Source organism: Simochromis diagramma, unplaced genomic scaffold (assembly GCF_900408965.1).
Source record: "Simochromis diagramma unplaced genomic scaffold, fSimDia1.1 OVJJ01000293.1, whole genome shotgun sequence".
NCBI classification, from domain to species: Eukaryota; Metazoa; Chordata; class Actinopteri; order Cichliformes; family Cichlidae; genus Simochromis; species Simochromis diagramma.
Genome location: NW_024386801.1, coordinates 20,680,726 through 20,694,662, shown reverse-complemented (window position 1 = coordinate 20,694,662; position 13,937 = coordinate 20,680,726). Strand labels below are relative to the sequence as shown.

Genomic DNA, 13,937 nt, shown 5'->3' with positions numbered 1-13,937 from the left:
TCGCCTGTCCCGTTTGGTTCTTTTGCCATCAGAATTATTGTCTAAAGGCAAAGAAAGATGCCCAACGGAAAGGTGTTTTATATTGTAAAGCAAAGACCCTACACTAATACAAAGAAAACCCCAACAATCAGCTGACCCTCCTTCTGAGCAAGCACTTGATAACAGTGGGAAGGAAAAACTTCCTTTTAACAAGAAGAAACCTCCAGCAGAACAAGGTTCAGGGAGGGGCGGCCCTCTGCCACATTAACATTGTGTATCAGTACCTGTGTAGCGACCGTGTTGGTGTTCAGGTCCACAGCTGTGATGGATCCCTTCTTCTGGGTCCTGCTGCCTCCACCAAGCCAGACCCGGTGGCTGGAAGAATTGCTGTCGGCGGTGCGAGAGCTCAGAATGAAGCACTCGGCACTCAAAACCCCGGGAACCACAAGCTCCCTCATAAGACACAGCATTTCACCTGAATTCAACCTGTCAAACACCTCCACCCATAACACACACACACACACGCAGACACACACACAAAAGCTTCTTAATTGTGTATCACTCAAGTAGGACTAAAAATCATAATCGAGTTAAATTTAAATCTGCTGCTTGCACTTCTGCATTTCTGTTACATAGTATCCACTTTACTGCCACTAGGGGGCGGTGGCACCACCACCATCACCTTTCTCAGATAGAAAAGGTGAACAAGCTGGTTACACAGTCTGCGGGTCCTAACCTGAGCAGAAGTGGGTCGATCCTGTGGGCTCTCCCTCAGACATTCCTTTATTAGAACCTGAAAGCTGGGCCAAGGTGAGCAACCGTAGTGTTTTACTGGATCTGTGGAAGAAGTAATGCACACTTCAGTGAATTCTCTTTAACTTGTGAAATATATAAAACAACACATATAATGTAAATCCAATTCAAATATACTAGTATAAAAACTGAGTACTACTTTGCCTTTTTTTAAATTAATGTGGTTTAAAGGCAAGCATTTAGTTACTTGTACGTGGTCATTATTAGTACCATGTCTGAGGTGGCTCTCTTTTTCTTAACATTCACTGTCAGTGATTATAGGTGAACTGTCGCATTCCCACCTGGCAGCTTTCCCTGAACTGCAATTTCATCAAACTCGCTGGGAAACTTCATGCCGTCTAAAATGCGCTCGCCACGGGTCATCAGGTCGTAGAGCAGCAGGCCGAACGAGAACACATCAGCCTGCTGATTATAAATCACATTACCTCGGGCGACCTCTGGAGCTCGGAAACCTGTAATCAGTTCATAACAGTATGACATCATAAAGCAGTCCAATCAAAGTGGACAAAAAAAAAAAAATATGTCTTCAAAATCTGATTTTAAAAATAATTTAATATTCTGATCGCATGATCAATGAAATAATAATTTAAAAAAAACCCAAAAAACAGGCACTTTGGACTCTGACCTGCTGTCCCCTCAGAGCTTCTTACTCCCATGCTGCAGCAGTACTGAGCGATGCCGTAGTCTGTGATCTTGGCGATGATGTCAGAGTCGGTCTTCAGGTTGAACAGGAGGATGTTGTGAGGCTTCAGATCCCGATAGATGATCATGGCTGAGTGAAGGTACCTGATCACACAGGTTTGACAAAGAAACAGCAGGTAAGTCGATTTCTGTACTTTACACGAGCATTTAAATCTGATTTAGAGATATTTAAAGTTATTATGGTGGTTAAAATCTAAAACACAATCTTAAAATTAGTTGATGATTATGTGAAGAATTTCTTGATGCTGGGTTAAGATAACATGTCAACAGCTCTTCATTCTACCTGAGCCCATCAGCCACCTGCAGGGCAATCCTGTGCTGGAGCTTTTGGTTGAAGCTAACGTTCTTGTTTTCGAAAAGGGAATCCAGAGAGCTGCGCAGAGCCAGCTCCATCACCAGGACCTGAGGAGTCGAGCCGGCTGCCAGCAGGGTCACCAGGCTGGGGTGACGGAGGCGGCCCAAAACGACTAATTCCTGAAAAACAGGGAGAAATGTGAATCGATGAAGGCAAAATGCATCAAAAGTTTAGCTCTGAAAAGGCTGGTGACATTTGTCATTTCTGAAAGATACAAAAGACACAGAGGTCAGGTAGATGTGCAACTCTTCCTGCTGAAACAATGTATGATGTCTAATCACTGCTGAGCCACGAGGACAGTGAAAACACAGGTGTCTGGGACACAGAGATGTTAGGAAGAGGAATGTTGGGACTTTGGTAAGCAAAGTTTCAGTGGTACCTGTCTGAGGAGTCTGTAGATGTAAAGCTCAGAAGCATGCTTGTTGAATATCTTCACAGCTACGTCTTCGTTCTTATAGACGCCTCGATAGACAGTTCCAAAGCCACCGTCCCCTGTTAACAAAACCAATATGAAAGAATTAAGAAACAAAAATGAAACTAAAACGGGAAGGTTCAAAATTAAAAATGGTGCTTTTAACAATCTGCTTTTTCATAAAAGACAGAAATTATCGGGACATTACACAGCCGTACCCAGTCTGTTCTCTAAAGACAGATCTACATCCAGTTCTTCACTGTCAAGTGTTGTTCCTGCAGGCTGGTCACTCAATAACAGATCAGGGGCTGTTTGAAAGACGGGAAGAGTGCAGGGCCGATTTTCTGCGCTCGCTCGCAAGAAATCTACAATCAACAAAGTTATAATTTTAGACTTTTTGAATCCATGACAGTAATACAAAACTGACCTGACTAAGGAAACAATACAAGTGCTGATGTTTTAGTGCACACACCTGTAAAAATGTCTTCCAGGGGAATCTTCCTCCACTCCTGCCCATCCTCTGGGCTGTACAGAGCCCACTTCTTCAGCAGAGCTTCTCCACTGCCGTGCATGTCGGTGTTTAGCAGGCCGGGAAACCATTCCTCCAGCAGGGAGTCAATATGATCCACCACCTGACCCAGCAGCAGCCGGCCTGGGGGAACGCAAATGAGGGCTTACAAAGGAGTGAAAACTTTTAAGACAACAATCGCAGACACGTTTTAAGCCATTTTTATGAAGGTTCATTGTAACTAACCCACAAATGGAAGCGTGGCATCCAGTTTTGCCACTTTAATCAGTTTCATTCTCGCCTCAGCTCTCTGTGGTCGTTGTCTTTTTATTGCTTTCAAACACTGGATATTTCAGGATAATTATCATCCTTAAATACTACAGCACCTTTGCATGATGCGGGCACGGTTATTCTGACACAGCTGGAGGGATTTTCCTCCACCAGACAGTACGCCTCCTGGGACCAGTTCAGGTAAATTCCTCTCCTCCAGTAGATCCGGTTGGGTCGGACCATTTTTTCTGGATAGCACACAGTGTGAAATGCATTCAGTTAACAATTGGCTTCTTTAAATATTGCACTGAAGAAGTCAACTGATGTACTGGTGTATGTTTAATTTACCCCTTCCACAAAGCAAGTAGGAGGATGTTTCTAGCAGGCGGCTGATCTGCCGAGACCAGTAATCCATGGGGAAGTACGGCATCTCATACAGTCGGACGATCACCTCAGAGTTCTCACAGTGAGGCAGTTCTATGACGGGTCTGTGTTTGGACAAGCTGTGGATTATGGGTTGAGTGGTTAGCGTGTGTGAAGCAGTTATTTGTTGATTGTATTTCCACAAAGACACAGCCTACCTGCTGGGTACCAGCAGCTGGTCCTCGCCAAACGGAAGAGCAATCTGAAACTTCTCCAGCAGCTTCAAGAACTGTGTCAGGTGACTCTTCGGGAAACACTTCGTCTCAGACAGAAACTTTTCCACGACAGAGCGCTGGACCACTCCTTTAGGATGCTCCCAGTAGCCACAGCTCTTTAAGGTCAGTTTCTGCACAGAGGAAAGATAACACAAGCATCTGTGCATTCAACAATTCTCACACGGCCATCCTCCAAGTTCCAAACCTCTCTCTAACTCCTCATCATCATCATCGTCGTCATATTATGATGCTAGAAGGACAAATACAGAAAGTCTTTACCACCTTAAGGTTCAAGATTGATTCCCTTTATTGGGTCATATTTAGATTGTAAAGTTCTAATTAAGCTCATTTTAGTGTAATTTTCAACTGTGGTTTGTCTCTGTTCTTGCTGCTTTAACACAGTAATTTCCAACTTTTGGGATGAATAAACTATTTTCTTTTTCTTAAAAACCTAAAAAAAAAAACACAAAACCAAATGCATGAGATTCATAACAAGAAGGGCTACCTGTGAGATGACACTGCATAGCCACTGTGGGTCAATAAAGTAAAGCTCCTGAAGCTCAAGTGCAGGATCATCGAAGTGCAATAGAACACCTGCAGTGACAAAGATGCAACAAAACTTGTCAGATGGCGACGCAAAGAGAAAACACACTCAAGCTGGATATCCAAGCTACTCTGCAGGATATCACTGTGTGAGTGTGAAAGTGCTGAGGCAAAGCTGCTATTTTATTTTCAAAACTAAAAATTCAGTTGAAAAGTGCTTGCTTTATTAGCCTAATTCAGACTGACCGACTTCGCTGAGGAAGTGGATGGCATGAGGGAGCTCAGCTTCCTCCAGCTGCAGCTGACTGTCTTGGATGAGCTGCAGGAGCTCATGGTGCCTGAGGACAGGGAACTCTGGAGGAACCCTGGCTCTTTCCTGAAGAATCCGGCGCTCCAGCTCCACGTAGCTGTCTGGCACCAGCTGACCCATCACAGGCTGGTCTTGTATCTATGAGGGGAACAGGATATGAATGCCTTCATTACCTCCCTTTGGCACAGAATAAACTGGAGTATGTATATGAAATGAGATGAGATAATGTCATCCCACAGTTCGTAGTCAGACCATCCAGTCATTCGTGAAATCCCTTTAACATAATTGACAAAGTGGTGCAGATCATGTAAATGATAATTAGAAGTGTGTTTTTAATTTCATTGCATAACTTACTGTTGCACAGCTAAACTATGACCATTAATCTGCAGTAATAAGATCTTGTTTTTCTCAACTTGTTGCATTATTTAAAGAAATTATTAGAATATACGCTCTCTAAATGAGGATTATGAGCTTTACTGATTGAACGGAGAGTATTTAAGGTTCTGTACAATTAAGTCCATTCATTTTTTGCAGCCTTTGGGAATATTATTTAATTAGTTAGTTCAAGAGATGAATTGAGGGAATTTTACATTTCATATAGATTGTGGGGGAAATTAGTGTGAATTTCCAGGGCAATCTACTCCCTATGTGCCAGTTCACATACAAAGACCCAAGAAGTGTTTTCAATGATGACAAGTAAGAGCAGCACAAACTTCCAGTTTAAACACTGGGTACAGCTGCTGACTGTGTGGCTCTCAAGAGACTTGAGAGATTCCAGAGGACTCTCCAGAGGAGAGTTACGCAATTACAAACTGCTCCACCATGTAAACGTGTAAAGAGCTGACCAACGGCTTATTCCAGGAAGCAGGTTTAGCTAACAACTCAGTCACCGTGAACTTCACCTGCTCCACGGCAGGTTTTCTTCAACAAACTCTGAGTGTCTCTCTAACTGGTTCCCTCCTGCACCTGAACCAGCAGACAGACACCCCCGATTCACTTCCTCATGCTTAAAGTCACAGCTCAAAGACCTGACAAATTAATTCATTTGATGAAGCTTATGTATTGTTTTTGTCTTTTCACACACACAGAAATCCCAGTTAGGCATGAGTTTGCTATGCCTAACCTCTGCACCTTTCCCTGACCTAATGATGATTTCCATCGAGGTCAAAGAGAAGCGGTTAGGAAAGGATGATATGAGATCATCTTTTTGAATTATTCCAAAAAGATGATCTCCTTAGTCTCCTTATGTTTCCTTTTACCTTGAAGCTGGTGACCTCCCGGACAATGGCCTTGCGGAGTCTGGCGATGGCATCTGAGTCCTCACAGACTGAGACCATGTAATAATCCCTGATAATAGGGAAGCCTTGGTGGGTCAGGAGCTCCTGTCTGATTTTGCTCAGGCAGTTCTGCAGCTGTGAGTCCTCACTCACATCTGTATGGGTTCCCACTAGAATGACTGGAGACAGCGGTGCTACTGCCTGAAGAAAATAAACAAATGAATAGAAGATACATTAAAATATCCAGATGAACTGTTAACTTAAATGCTGCCCTACTGCAGACTCAGCTCAGATCATGCCAGGAGAATGATTACAAGTTCACAGACTTTTATTTCTTATGACTAGATTTACTTTGATGTTGAAGAGCCAAGGTTTGAGAGCATCCACTTGACTAGTTCCCTTGCTGATGTTGTAAACTACCAGGTAAAGAGCTCTGGACGTCAGGAAGTGAGGGTGAGAACCACTGAACTCCTCTCCACCTGTGGGGTAAACATATGGGTAGGGCCTCAAAATCACAGCTGGTGTAATAAGATATCCAAATGTCAATTTATCTTTTCAGATTTTACAAGAGGGCCAACCTGAAAAGTCCCAGACATTCAGCACCATTTTCTTCTTGTCTCTTTCCCTGACGGTCCAGTCGCGGACGTCAATGCCAAAAGACGTCTGTTTTGAGTTCAGCTGAGAGCGTTTTAGCTTCATCAGCTGCTGGATCAGGCTGGTCTTTCCACTCCCTGCGTTCCCCACCACGATGAGCTTCATCCGATAGTATGGCACCGCCTTCTTCAGCCGCTGCTGAAGGAACCTGACAGGAGAGTATATATGGTTCTTTATACAGGATAACATAAGAAAAAAAAAAAACCCAAAAAAAGCAGCAGAATGTCAACCCCGTCTGACCTGACTATGTCTTTTGTCTTGCTGCCAATGAGTTTGAGATCCAGCTGCAGCTGAAGGCCATCTAGTGGCAGGTCCCACAGTCTGCTCAGTTTTCCCATTTCATCTGGGAATGAGCGCAGGTTAGTGTTATGACTCACATCCAGGGAAGTCAGGCCTTCCAACAAGCCAATCTGGGGGGGGATCTGAATGCAAACAGCACAACCCTCAAAGACAACCCTTTACAACAATGTGTTGTTTACATTCTAGAAAGTGCTGTATACGCTCTCTTTTACCTCAGTGAGCCTATTGGCACTAAGGTGGAGTTTCTCCAGTCTGGTCCATTTGTGGATAGGTCCACTCAGATCCAGAGTCTGTATGCAGTTCTGACTGAACATCAGCTCTCTGATGATGCTGGACACCCAGGACGCCGGGCCAGGCAGGACAACGATGCTGTTGGTTCTCATATCTACTGACCGTAACCTAACAGGACGGATCGTGCAAGTAGAGAATCAGAATCTTTGAGGCTTTTTACAATTTTATTACTGGTAGAACTTTTGAATTAAAATATAAGAACAGAAGGTGAGGATCTGGCTTACACTGGAAGTTCAAGTACAGCCTCGGGGATTGATGCAAAGCTATTGTTTGCAAGTTTTAGTGTCATAATCTTAGCTGGCAGATGGGACAGGGAACCTGGAGAACACAAAATAATGTTTCTACTTTAAGAAATATGATATAAATGCAAATCAATCATTCTTGAATAACTCTAAATTAAAAACGTCTGATGAAACCTGTAGCATGAAGCTCTTTTTTCACTGTATGTTTAGATAGTAAAATACTACCCAGACTGAACTGATGGTGAAAGAATTAGTGTGGAATTTATCAGTCAGTTGGTAATACTCACGGAGTTTGTTCATAGAGACATTAAAGGTTTCCAGTTTGGGGCAGCTGCTCAGGAAATCTGCAGAAATATTCTCCACGCTGTTCTTGCTCACATCAAGCAACTTAATCTCAGGCAAACAAAGAGGTGTGCACAGCTCAGTGATACAGTTTCTGAAAAGAAAAGAAAAAATCGTCTTTACAATTCTGCAAATGACGTTTGTGGATCCACGATAAGATTGTTTGATGTAAAACTATCAATTTCCTTAAAAACCCTACCCTTCCATATAAAGCTCCTCCAGCGTATGCATGGTGCGGCCCAGCTCGAAAGGGAATGTGGTGATTTTGTTGAATGAAAGGTTGAGCTGCTTCAGTGATGGACAGGTAACAGCAGGGTCAAAGGTCAGCTGGGGGCCAACGCAGTTACGAGAGGCGTTCAGCATGCTCAGCGAGGGCAGAGACAGCAGCTCCTGTGGCAGCGACTGGAGCTGATTCCCCTGCAGGTCTAGTCGAGTCAAATTCTTCAAACTCTGAGTCAAAAAACAGAAAGAAAAAAAAATGTAGCCCATATTTTTATCTTTTAGTTCTTTTTATTAGTGCAGATCGAATGCAGACCTTACCAAGCAGAGTTCAGAGGGAAACTCGAGCAGACAATTATAGCTCAGGTCCAGACGGTGGATATGCCACAGCTGCTGCTGGACAAAGCCATCGTTGAGACAGGACAGGGAGTCCAGCTCATTCCCAGATAAGTCCAGCAGGTGGATCCTCTCTTTCTCTTTCGGCAGAGCAGCAGAGTTCTCGGCAGACCCCAGCACTGACAAGGCGATAACAAGAGCAAAAGCAATAGTTTCATTACTTAGATACCTTTTATCCAATTAAAACCAATACACAAGAGCACCAGATCCACTTCAGGTATGAAAGAGAGCTGAAAAAACACACTTGAAAAAAGTAGCTAGGTGTGGACCAGGAGTCATGCCTGTTGACCTGTCACAGCGCCACCATTGCACTCAGTAAGTCTTTTACAGTGTGGACAAACAAAAACACAACAGCGTGTGAAAGACAAACTGCTGCAACACAAAACATAGCAGCAGCACGCTGTGGTTTTATAGTTACAGAAATAATCTTTGGTCAGTGATGACGGGGGCAGTCCCTTCACGACATTTCGTGACTAAGACCATAAGCTCGTGGGACTGTTGCTCTTCAAGTGGTGGGTTAGAACTGATGCTATCGTTATTGCGTGTTACTGTGTTTCTCAGAACAGTGTGTTTCTCAGCTCAGAACAGTGTCGAGTTTAGCAAAAGTCCACAGTTTCTGAGGCTACTGTGGTAAAGTGGGCACCTAAGGACAGCGTGTATTAAGTTCAAATTAAACGGCATCCCAGCATATGGAGCCAGTTTTTACAATTCAAAGCTGCCACAGTCTTTAAGAATCTCATTTACAAAAACAAGCATTGTTAAATTTTGAATATTCCTCACTGGCCTGCTTTATTTTACGTGATGTCTTTAAGAAGGAGGTGTACATGCTTCCAGCATCCTTTCAAATGTGGATATCTTAGTGTCACAAACGGAAGTGTTATCCAAAAAAATAAGATGAATTCATGGAATAAGTTGCTGTTGTCCACGTGACAACTAGCGATATGATTTTATATAATTAAAAACAGGATCAGTTATCAAAGAAAAGAAGAGGCAAAGAAGAAAAACAAAGGAGAGACAAATATCAAAGATCACAGATCAGATTTTTCAGATACCTTTCTGACTCGAGCTATTCCGTCCATATCTTCTGTGAAGAGGCTCAGTGTGCTCAGTCTCAGTCTGACCACTCTGGACATACGAGCACAAGAAAGCTTCATATCAGAGTTATAGCAGAGACTGTTACAAAAGAAGGGACTGCTTAGGGAAGTAAATCTCAGAGTCCAAGAAAAGACATTTTTAGGATCATACTTAAAAAGCGTTTAAAAAAAAAAAAAACGGCGATGACAAGTTAAATTTTAGGGCCAAAGCATAAAATACCAAATGTCTTTTAACAGCTCTTACCTCTGCGCTGGCATGTCTGCGGCGGCCCTGCTTCCTCCTTAAGGATTCCCCCCTCAGCTCCTCTGATGAATTGTTGTACGGCTTTGGAGAAAGAGCGCCAGACAGCGAATCGCTTCCTATAAAAAAAGATACACGCAGTAAAACATGAGTGCTTATTCAATACACTTGCAGTATATTTGAACCCTAATCGTTTTTACAGGGTACCAATCGTCATGCGATATGAAATTGTTGCCAACTAGAAGCCATATTCTCTTGCTGCTGTCACCAAGGAGGTTATGTTTTTGGTCGGGTTTGTGTCTCGTTCTGTCTGCAGACACTGTAGCTCAAAAAAGGTTTCTAAGAAACTGTAATTCTTACAAGTGTGGTGTGCATTTTACTGTATTAGTATTGTATAAATATCCAAAATATAATGTCACATTTGACCTCTGACCTCTCCTTCAAGGTCGATAGATTGATCTGAAGGTTAAAGTAACAATAATGAGCTGTTTCTGTGTGCTGCCCCTGAATCACATGAAAGATTGAAATTGTTTGACTGAACCATATTAGCTTGTTGCATCTCAAACTGTCAGGGAACAAAGCAGCACACTCCATGCATTCATTAAACATGCCCATGTGCCCATAGTGTGAGACACTGGTGATCATTTACAGATGTGCTTTTAATGTGTAGTTCTTAATCGAGTCCATGTGAGACCTCCTTTTGAGGCAAAAGGTCACTGCAAACTGAACGAATGGGTCACTGAGACACCGCCACTTCACTACAAATAGGCCGAGTCTAATCGCAAGTAAAAACATACATGTACAATGAATTACTCTGGCAGTGGAAAATGAAGGATTTCCATGTACAGAATGTTCAGCTGTAGTTCTGAGAAAACAACAACGCTGCTGGAGAACAATGCCACTACAGTGCAACCGATTACTGCTACTTAGAGCAATGTTAGAATTATACAGTCTCTCTGAACAGCATGCAAATCTAATCATCAAGTGTCAGTTACGTGTCTTGTTTGTTGCCCGTGCTGGAAGTTATCTAAAAGAGAAGTACAAGTAGTGCTGTTTTAGATAATATTAGGATAATATTTTCTACTCTTGGCTCTGTATAATGTTACTGGAATAGATAACCCAGGCACAAAACTCTGGCTGTGAGCACAGCAGCCCAAACACAATGTTGTTGACAACTCTGGTTTATGAGGAGCACTAATCAGACAAAACTAGGTTATGGGCAGTGGGAATGGGAGAAACTACAGTGTTATATAGCTACAGAGTTCAAGAATATGAAGCTGAAATGCCCTCTTTAAGAAAGTCAGGTGAAAATCAGCATCCCTTTACCATCACTCTCCATGTCATCGTTGAAAAACAGGCCGTCTTCCAAAGAGGTAAAGCTGAAGCTGGAGTCGTCGCTCTCATCAGAAATGTAGCCAGAGGTCAAACATGGGTCAGTCACTGACCGAGGGGGACAGCTCACACTTTTGGACCTCTGGAGAAACTGGATGTATTTTGCCAGACTCGTGCCCTTAGCTTGAAGACACAAAGATATTCAAATTAGAGCTGCTAATTGAATCGATTTCCTCTGCAGCTGTTTTCCAATCATCCAATAAAATCCTCATCAGAGTTTCCAAGAACAGAGAGCATCCTTAGTGTGTCAGATATGTTGTTATGGTTCTGTTATGGTTCTGTGCGAGTGCTGCTACTTTTCACTTTATACTTATTCCCTTAGGTAGTAATATTTAAAAAAAAACCACTGCAAATATTTCTCTTGCTGTGGATTATGCACAGCTACATGGAATCACATGACATCTGGATAACCTGCGAGCATATCCAGGCTTTTATGTCGTCAAGATAAGTGATCTTATCATAGTGGAATGAAAAAGCATCAAAACCAGTGTCTCTAAGCAGACATCGCGGGGGTGGTCTTTGTTGGGATTTGGCTCTATATAAATGATTACATTCAAACTGCTTGTTTTATCTAAAAAACAAACAAACATAAAATTGTGATATAAAATTTAGAAACTCAGCAGTTCTTCCTCACTGTTGTTGTAGCGTAGACTGGAAGTTCTGCTTCTTTCGGCCAGCAGGGGGCTCAGACAGGCAGCATCCAGACGGCCTAGCCTGAAGCCGCCCAGGCACAGGGCATTGTTGTTGAGGTCCAGACCCAGACGGCCAAGTAACTGGATGACTGTGGGCCCGTCACCCCTCTTCACGCTCACGGCCAGAGCCCTGCGGAGGTGCTGCTCGTGGCAGCCTCGGCTTAACAAGAGTTCCACCAGTTCCAGAGGTCCACCTCTCTCACAGACCTGAAAAAGACAGGCCATGATCGAGACTGAACTGATTGTCTTATTACTGATTGTTCGAGCATGACTGGGAATTGAAAAACACATGAGTGCTAGTATTATTAGTAATGAAGCTTAAGTATCATCAAGCACTGTACCAAAAAATTCTTTAGTAACTCCAGTCTTATCCATGTCTCAAGCCCTTACTCTAAGAATGATATCACGAATGCAAGTCACCGAAAAAAGTTTCCTCCATAAGATCAGCTCAGCCTTTTAGAAAGGGCGACGAGCCTGGACATCCAGAAGGAGCTCACAGTGGACTTCCTGCTCCTTTGTGTTAAAATGAGCTAATTGAAAAGGTTCAGGCACACAGACAGGATTCCTCCTGGGCACCTCCCTTTGTAGGTTTTGTAGGAATATCCGACTGAAAGGAGAACCTGATGGTTGCCCCACAGATTGCTGGAGAGATTACAGAGATTACATCCTGTCATGCCTGGGAACACCTAGCGTTCCAACATGGGAAAAGCACCGCTAAGGAGAAGGACAGAATATCCTGCTACTGTGACGTGTCTTTGGAGAAACAGAAGAGGATTAATGGATGGATGGATGGATGGATGGACGGACGGACGGACATAATACGTAGTGCTGAACAAACACGTAAAGCTGAGGCCTGTCAGAAAAATCAGGGTACTCCTTATGTACGACGTCGATCATGATTGGGACATACACATGTGGGGTTCATCCTCTGGGGAAAATGAATGTCTCCTCTAGGTTCAAAGTCACAGTTATTAATCTTTAAAGCAATGGAACAGCCACTGTCTATTGAGACAAAATTAAATGGGGACCACTAAGGCTCAGGCAGAGTGGGTCACTACCAATGAGACGGTCTGTGCATCAATCCCTCGGCTCTTACGGTCCATGTGTCGAAGTATCCTTGGACAAAATGCATCCATAGGAGAGTAAGTGTGCATGTGTGAATGTCAGATAAAAGTGCTTAGTCATGGGTAAAAGCACTGTATGCCTGTGTGTGACTGAGTGAACGAGTCAAATCACTCTGAAACCATCGTGACCTCTGACCTGGTAAATGAGAGACTCATTTTTGGTCTTCTTGTTGATGTCAGCTCCCAGCTCAATCAGACACTCAGTCATTGTTGTATCTCCATCCATGCAGGCCTTTTCCAGCATGCTGTAGTGCAGCTCTGAGTCGCACCACATTTTAGACAGAGCCAGGCACACCGACTTCCGCAGCTGATCGCAGACAGACAGAGAGACTAGGAGTCAGAAAGGGCAGCAAGTCTCCTTTCTAGGAAAGCATGTCACAGGAAATATTAAACCAGCAGACAATGGCTTAAACGATTAACGTAATGCGTGGTCATTTGTGTTCACAGAGTAGCCTGTGTTTCAACACAACTGCTTCCTGATATTGGGATAGAGACTATTACCCTTGATCTTGCAACACAGGAAATAATAATCATGAGTAAGGAAGTAATTTTTTTCAAATTACTGGTCAAGTTTAAGTGTCTAAATAAAAAAGGTCAGATATTTGGAATCAATATCTGTATCCGATGATGCCTAGTAGAAAATATTTAAGATCAAACTGATCACAAGGATGTGAACATGTGTGTTAAATTTTAAAGAAATTCATTCAGTTGTTGCTGCGGTGGTCTAACTTACTGGGCTGATGCTCTGGTCAGTCTCTTCTCTAAGGCACTGGAAGATGTGCCTGTCAAAGTCTTCTTTCTGCAGTTCAGCAGCTGCTCCTGAACAGGCGTCCAGCATCCTCAATGCCACCTGTAAACACTGCAAACCAGACAGGAGGAGAAAGTTTACGAGGGCAACACTGTCAGCACTGCCTTTAACAAGACACACAGGGTAGAAATTAGCCTCAAAGGGCACAGCATCCTGCCTTTGACGGCTTGATTTAAGATCAGATCTACAATTCTGTGACTGCATCACTGTATCCAGACAGCTAGCAACCGATTACATCATAGCATGTGTAATGGCTATTAGCTGAGCTGTCATCCAAATGTGAAAAGTAGGGATTTAAATATACATAAAAATTGGTTATGTCTTTAATCGTGAAG

At 43.1% G+C, this 13,937-nt stretch overlaps 1 protein-coding gene across 3 annotated transcripts in view; it reads right to left on the bottom strand.

Moving 5' to 3' along the window:
- lrrk2 (leucine-rich repeat kinase 2) overlaps window positions 1-13,937 on the bottom strand; it is a 30,914-nt gene that overhangs the window by 4,281 nt on the left and 12,696 nt on the right. For all 3 annotated transcript variants that reach the window (XM_040026486.1, XM_040026487.1, XM_040026484.1), the window contains exons 17-44: window positions 13,528-13,653; window positions 12,931-13,101; window positions 11,613-11,877; window positions 10,913-11,101; window positions 9,590-9,705; window positions 9,304-9,376; window positions 8,177-8,370; window positions 7,836-8,086; window positions 7,582-7,730; window positions 7,277-7,370; window positions 6,974-7,160; window positions 6,702-6,883; window positions 6,386-6,609; window positions 6,159-6,286; window positions 5,790-6,008; window positions 4,467-4,668; window positions 4,183-4,271; window positions 3,621-3,808; window positions 3,388-3,542; window positions 3,156-3,287; window positions 2,734-2,913; window positions 2,480-2,626; window positions 2,229-2,341; window positions 1,778-1,968; window positions 1,418-1,578; window positions 1,074-1,244; window positions 716-816; window positions 264-476 (exon numbers count right to left, since the gene is read on the bottom strand). In XM_040026486.1, coding sequence (XP_039882420.1) covers window positions 264-476; window positions 716-816; window positions 1,074-1,244; window positions 1,418-1,578; window positions 1,778-1,968; window positions 2,229-2,341; window positions 2,480-2,626; window positions 2,734-2,913; window positions 3,156-3,287; window positions 3,388-3,542; window positions 3,621-3,808; window positions 4,183-4,271; window positions 4,467-4,668; window positions 5,790-6,008; window positions 6,159-6,286; window positions 6,386-6,609; window positions 6,702-6,883; window positions 6,974-7,160; window positions 7,277-7,370; window positions 7,582-7,730; window positions 7,836-8,086; window positions 8,177-8,370; window positions 9,304-9,376; window positions 9,590-9,705; window positions 10,913-11,101; window positions 11,613-11,877; window positions 12,931-13,101; window positions 13,528-13,653 — 4,611 coding nt within the window. The remainder of the gene's footprint in view (window positions 1-263; window positions 477-715; window positions 817-1,073; window positions 1,245-1,417; window positions 1,579-1,777; window positions 1,969-2,228; window positions 2,342-2,479; window positions 2,627-2,733; window positions 2,914-3,155; window positions 3,288-3,387; window positions 3,543-3,620; window positions 3,809-4,182; window positions 4,272-4,466; window positions 4,669-5,789; window positions 6,009-6,158; window positions 6,287-6,385; window positions 6,610-6,701; window positions 6,884-6,973; window positions 7,161-7,276; window positions 7,371-7,581; window positions 7,731-7,835; window positions 8,087-8,176; window positions 8,371-9,303; window positions 9,377-9,589; window positions 9,706-10,912; window positions 11,102-11,612; window positions 11,878-12,930; window positions 13,102-13,527; window positions 13,654-13,937) is intronic.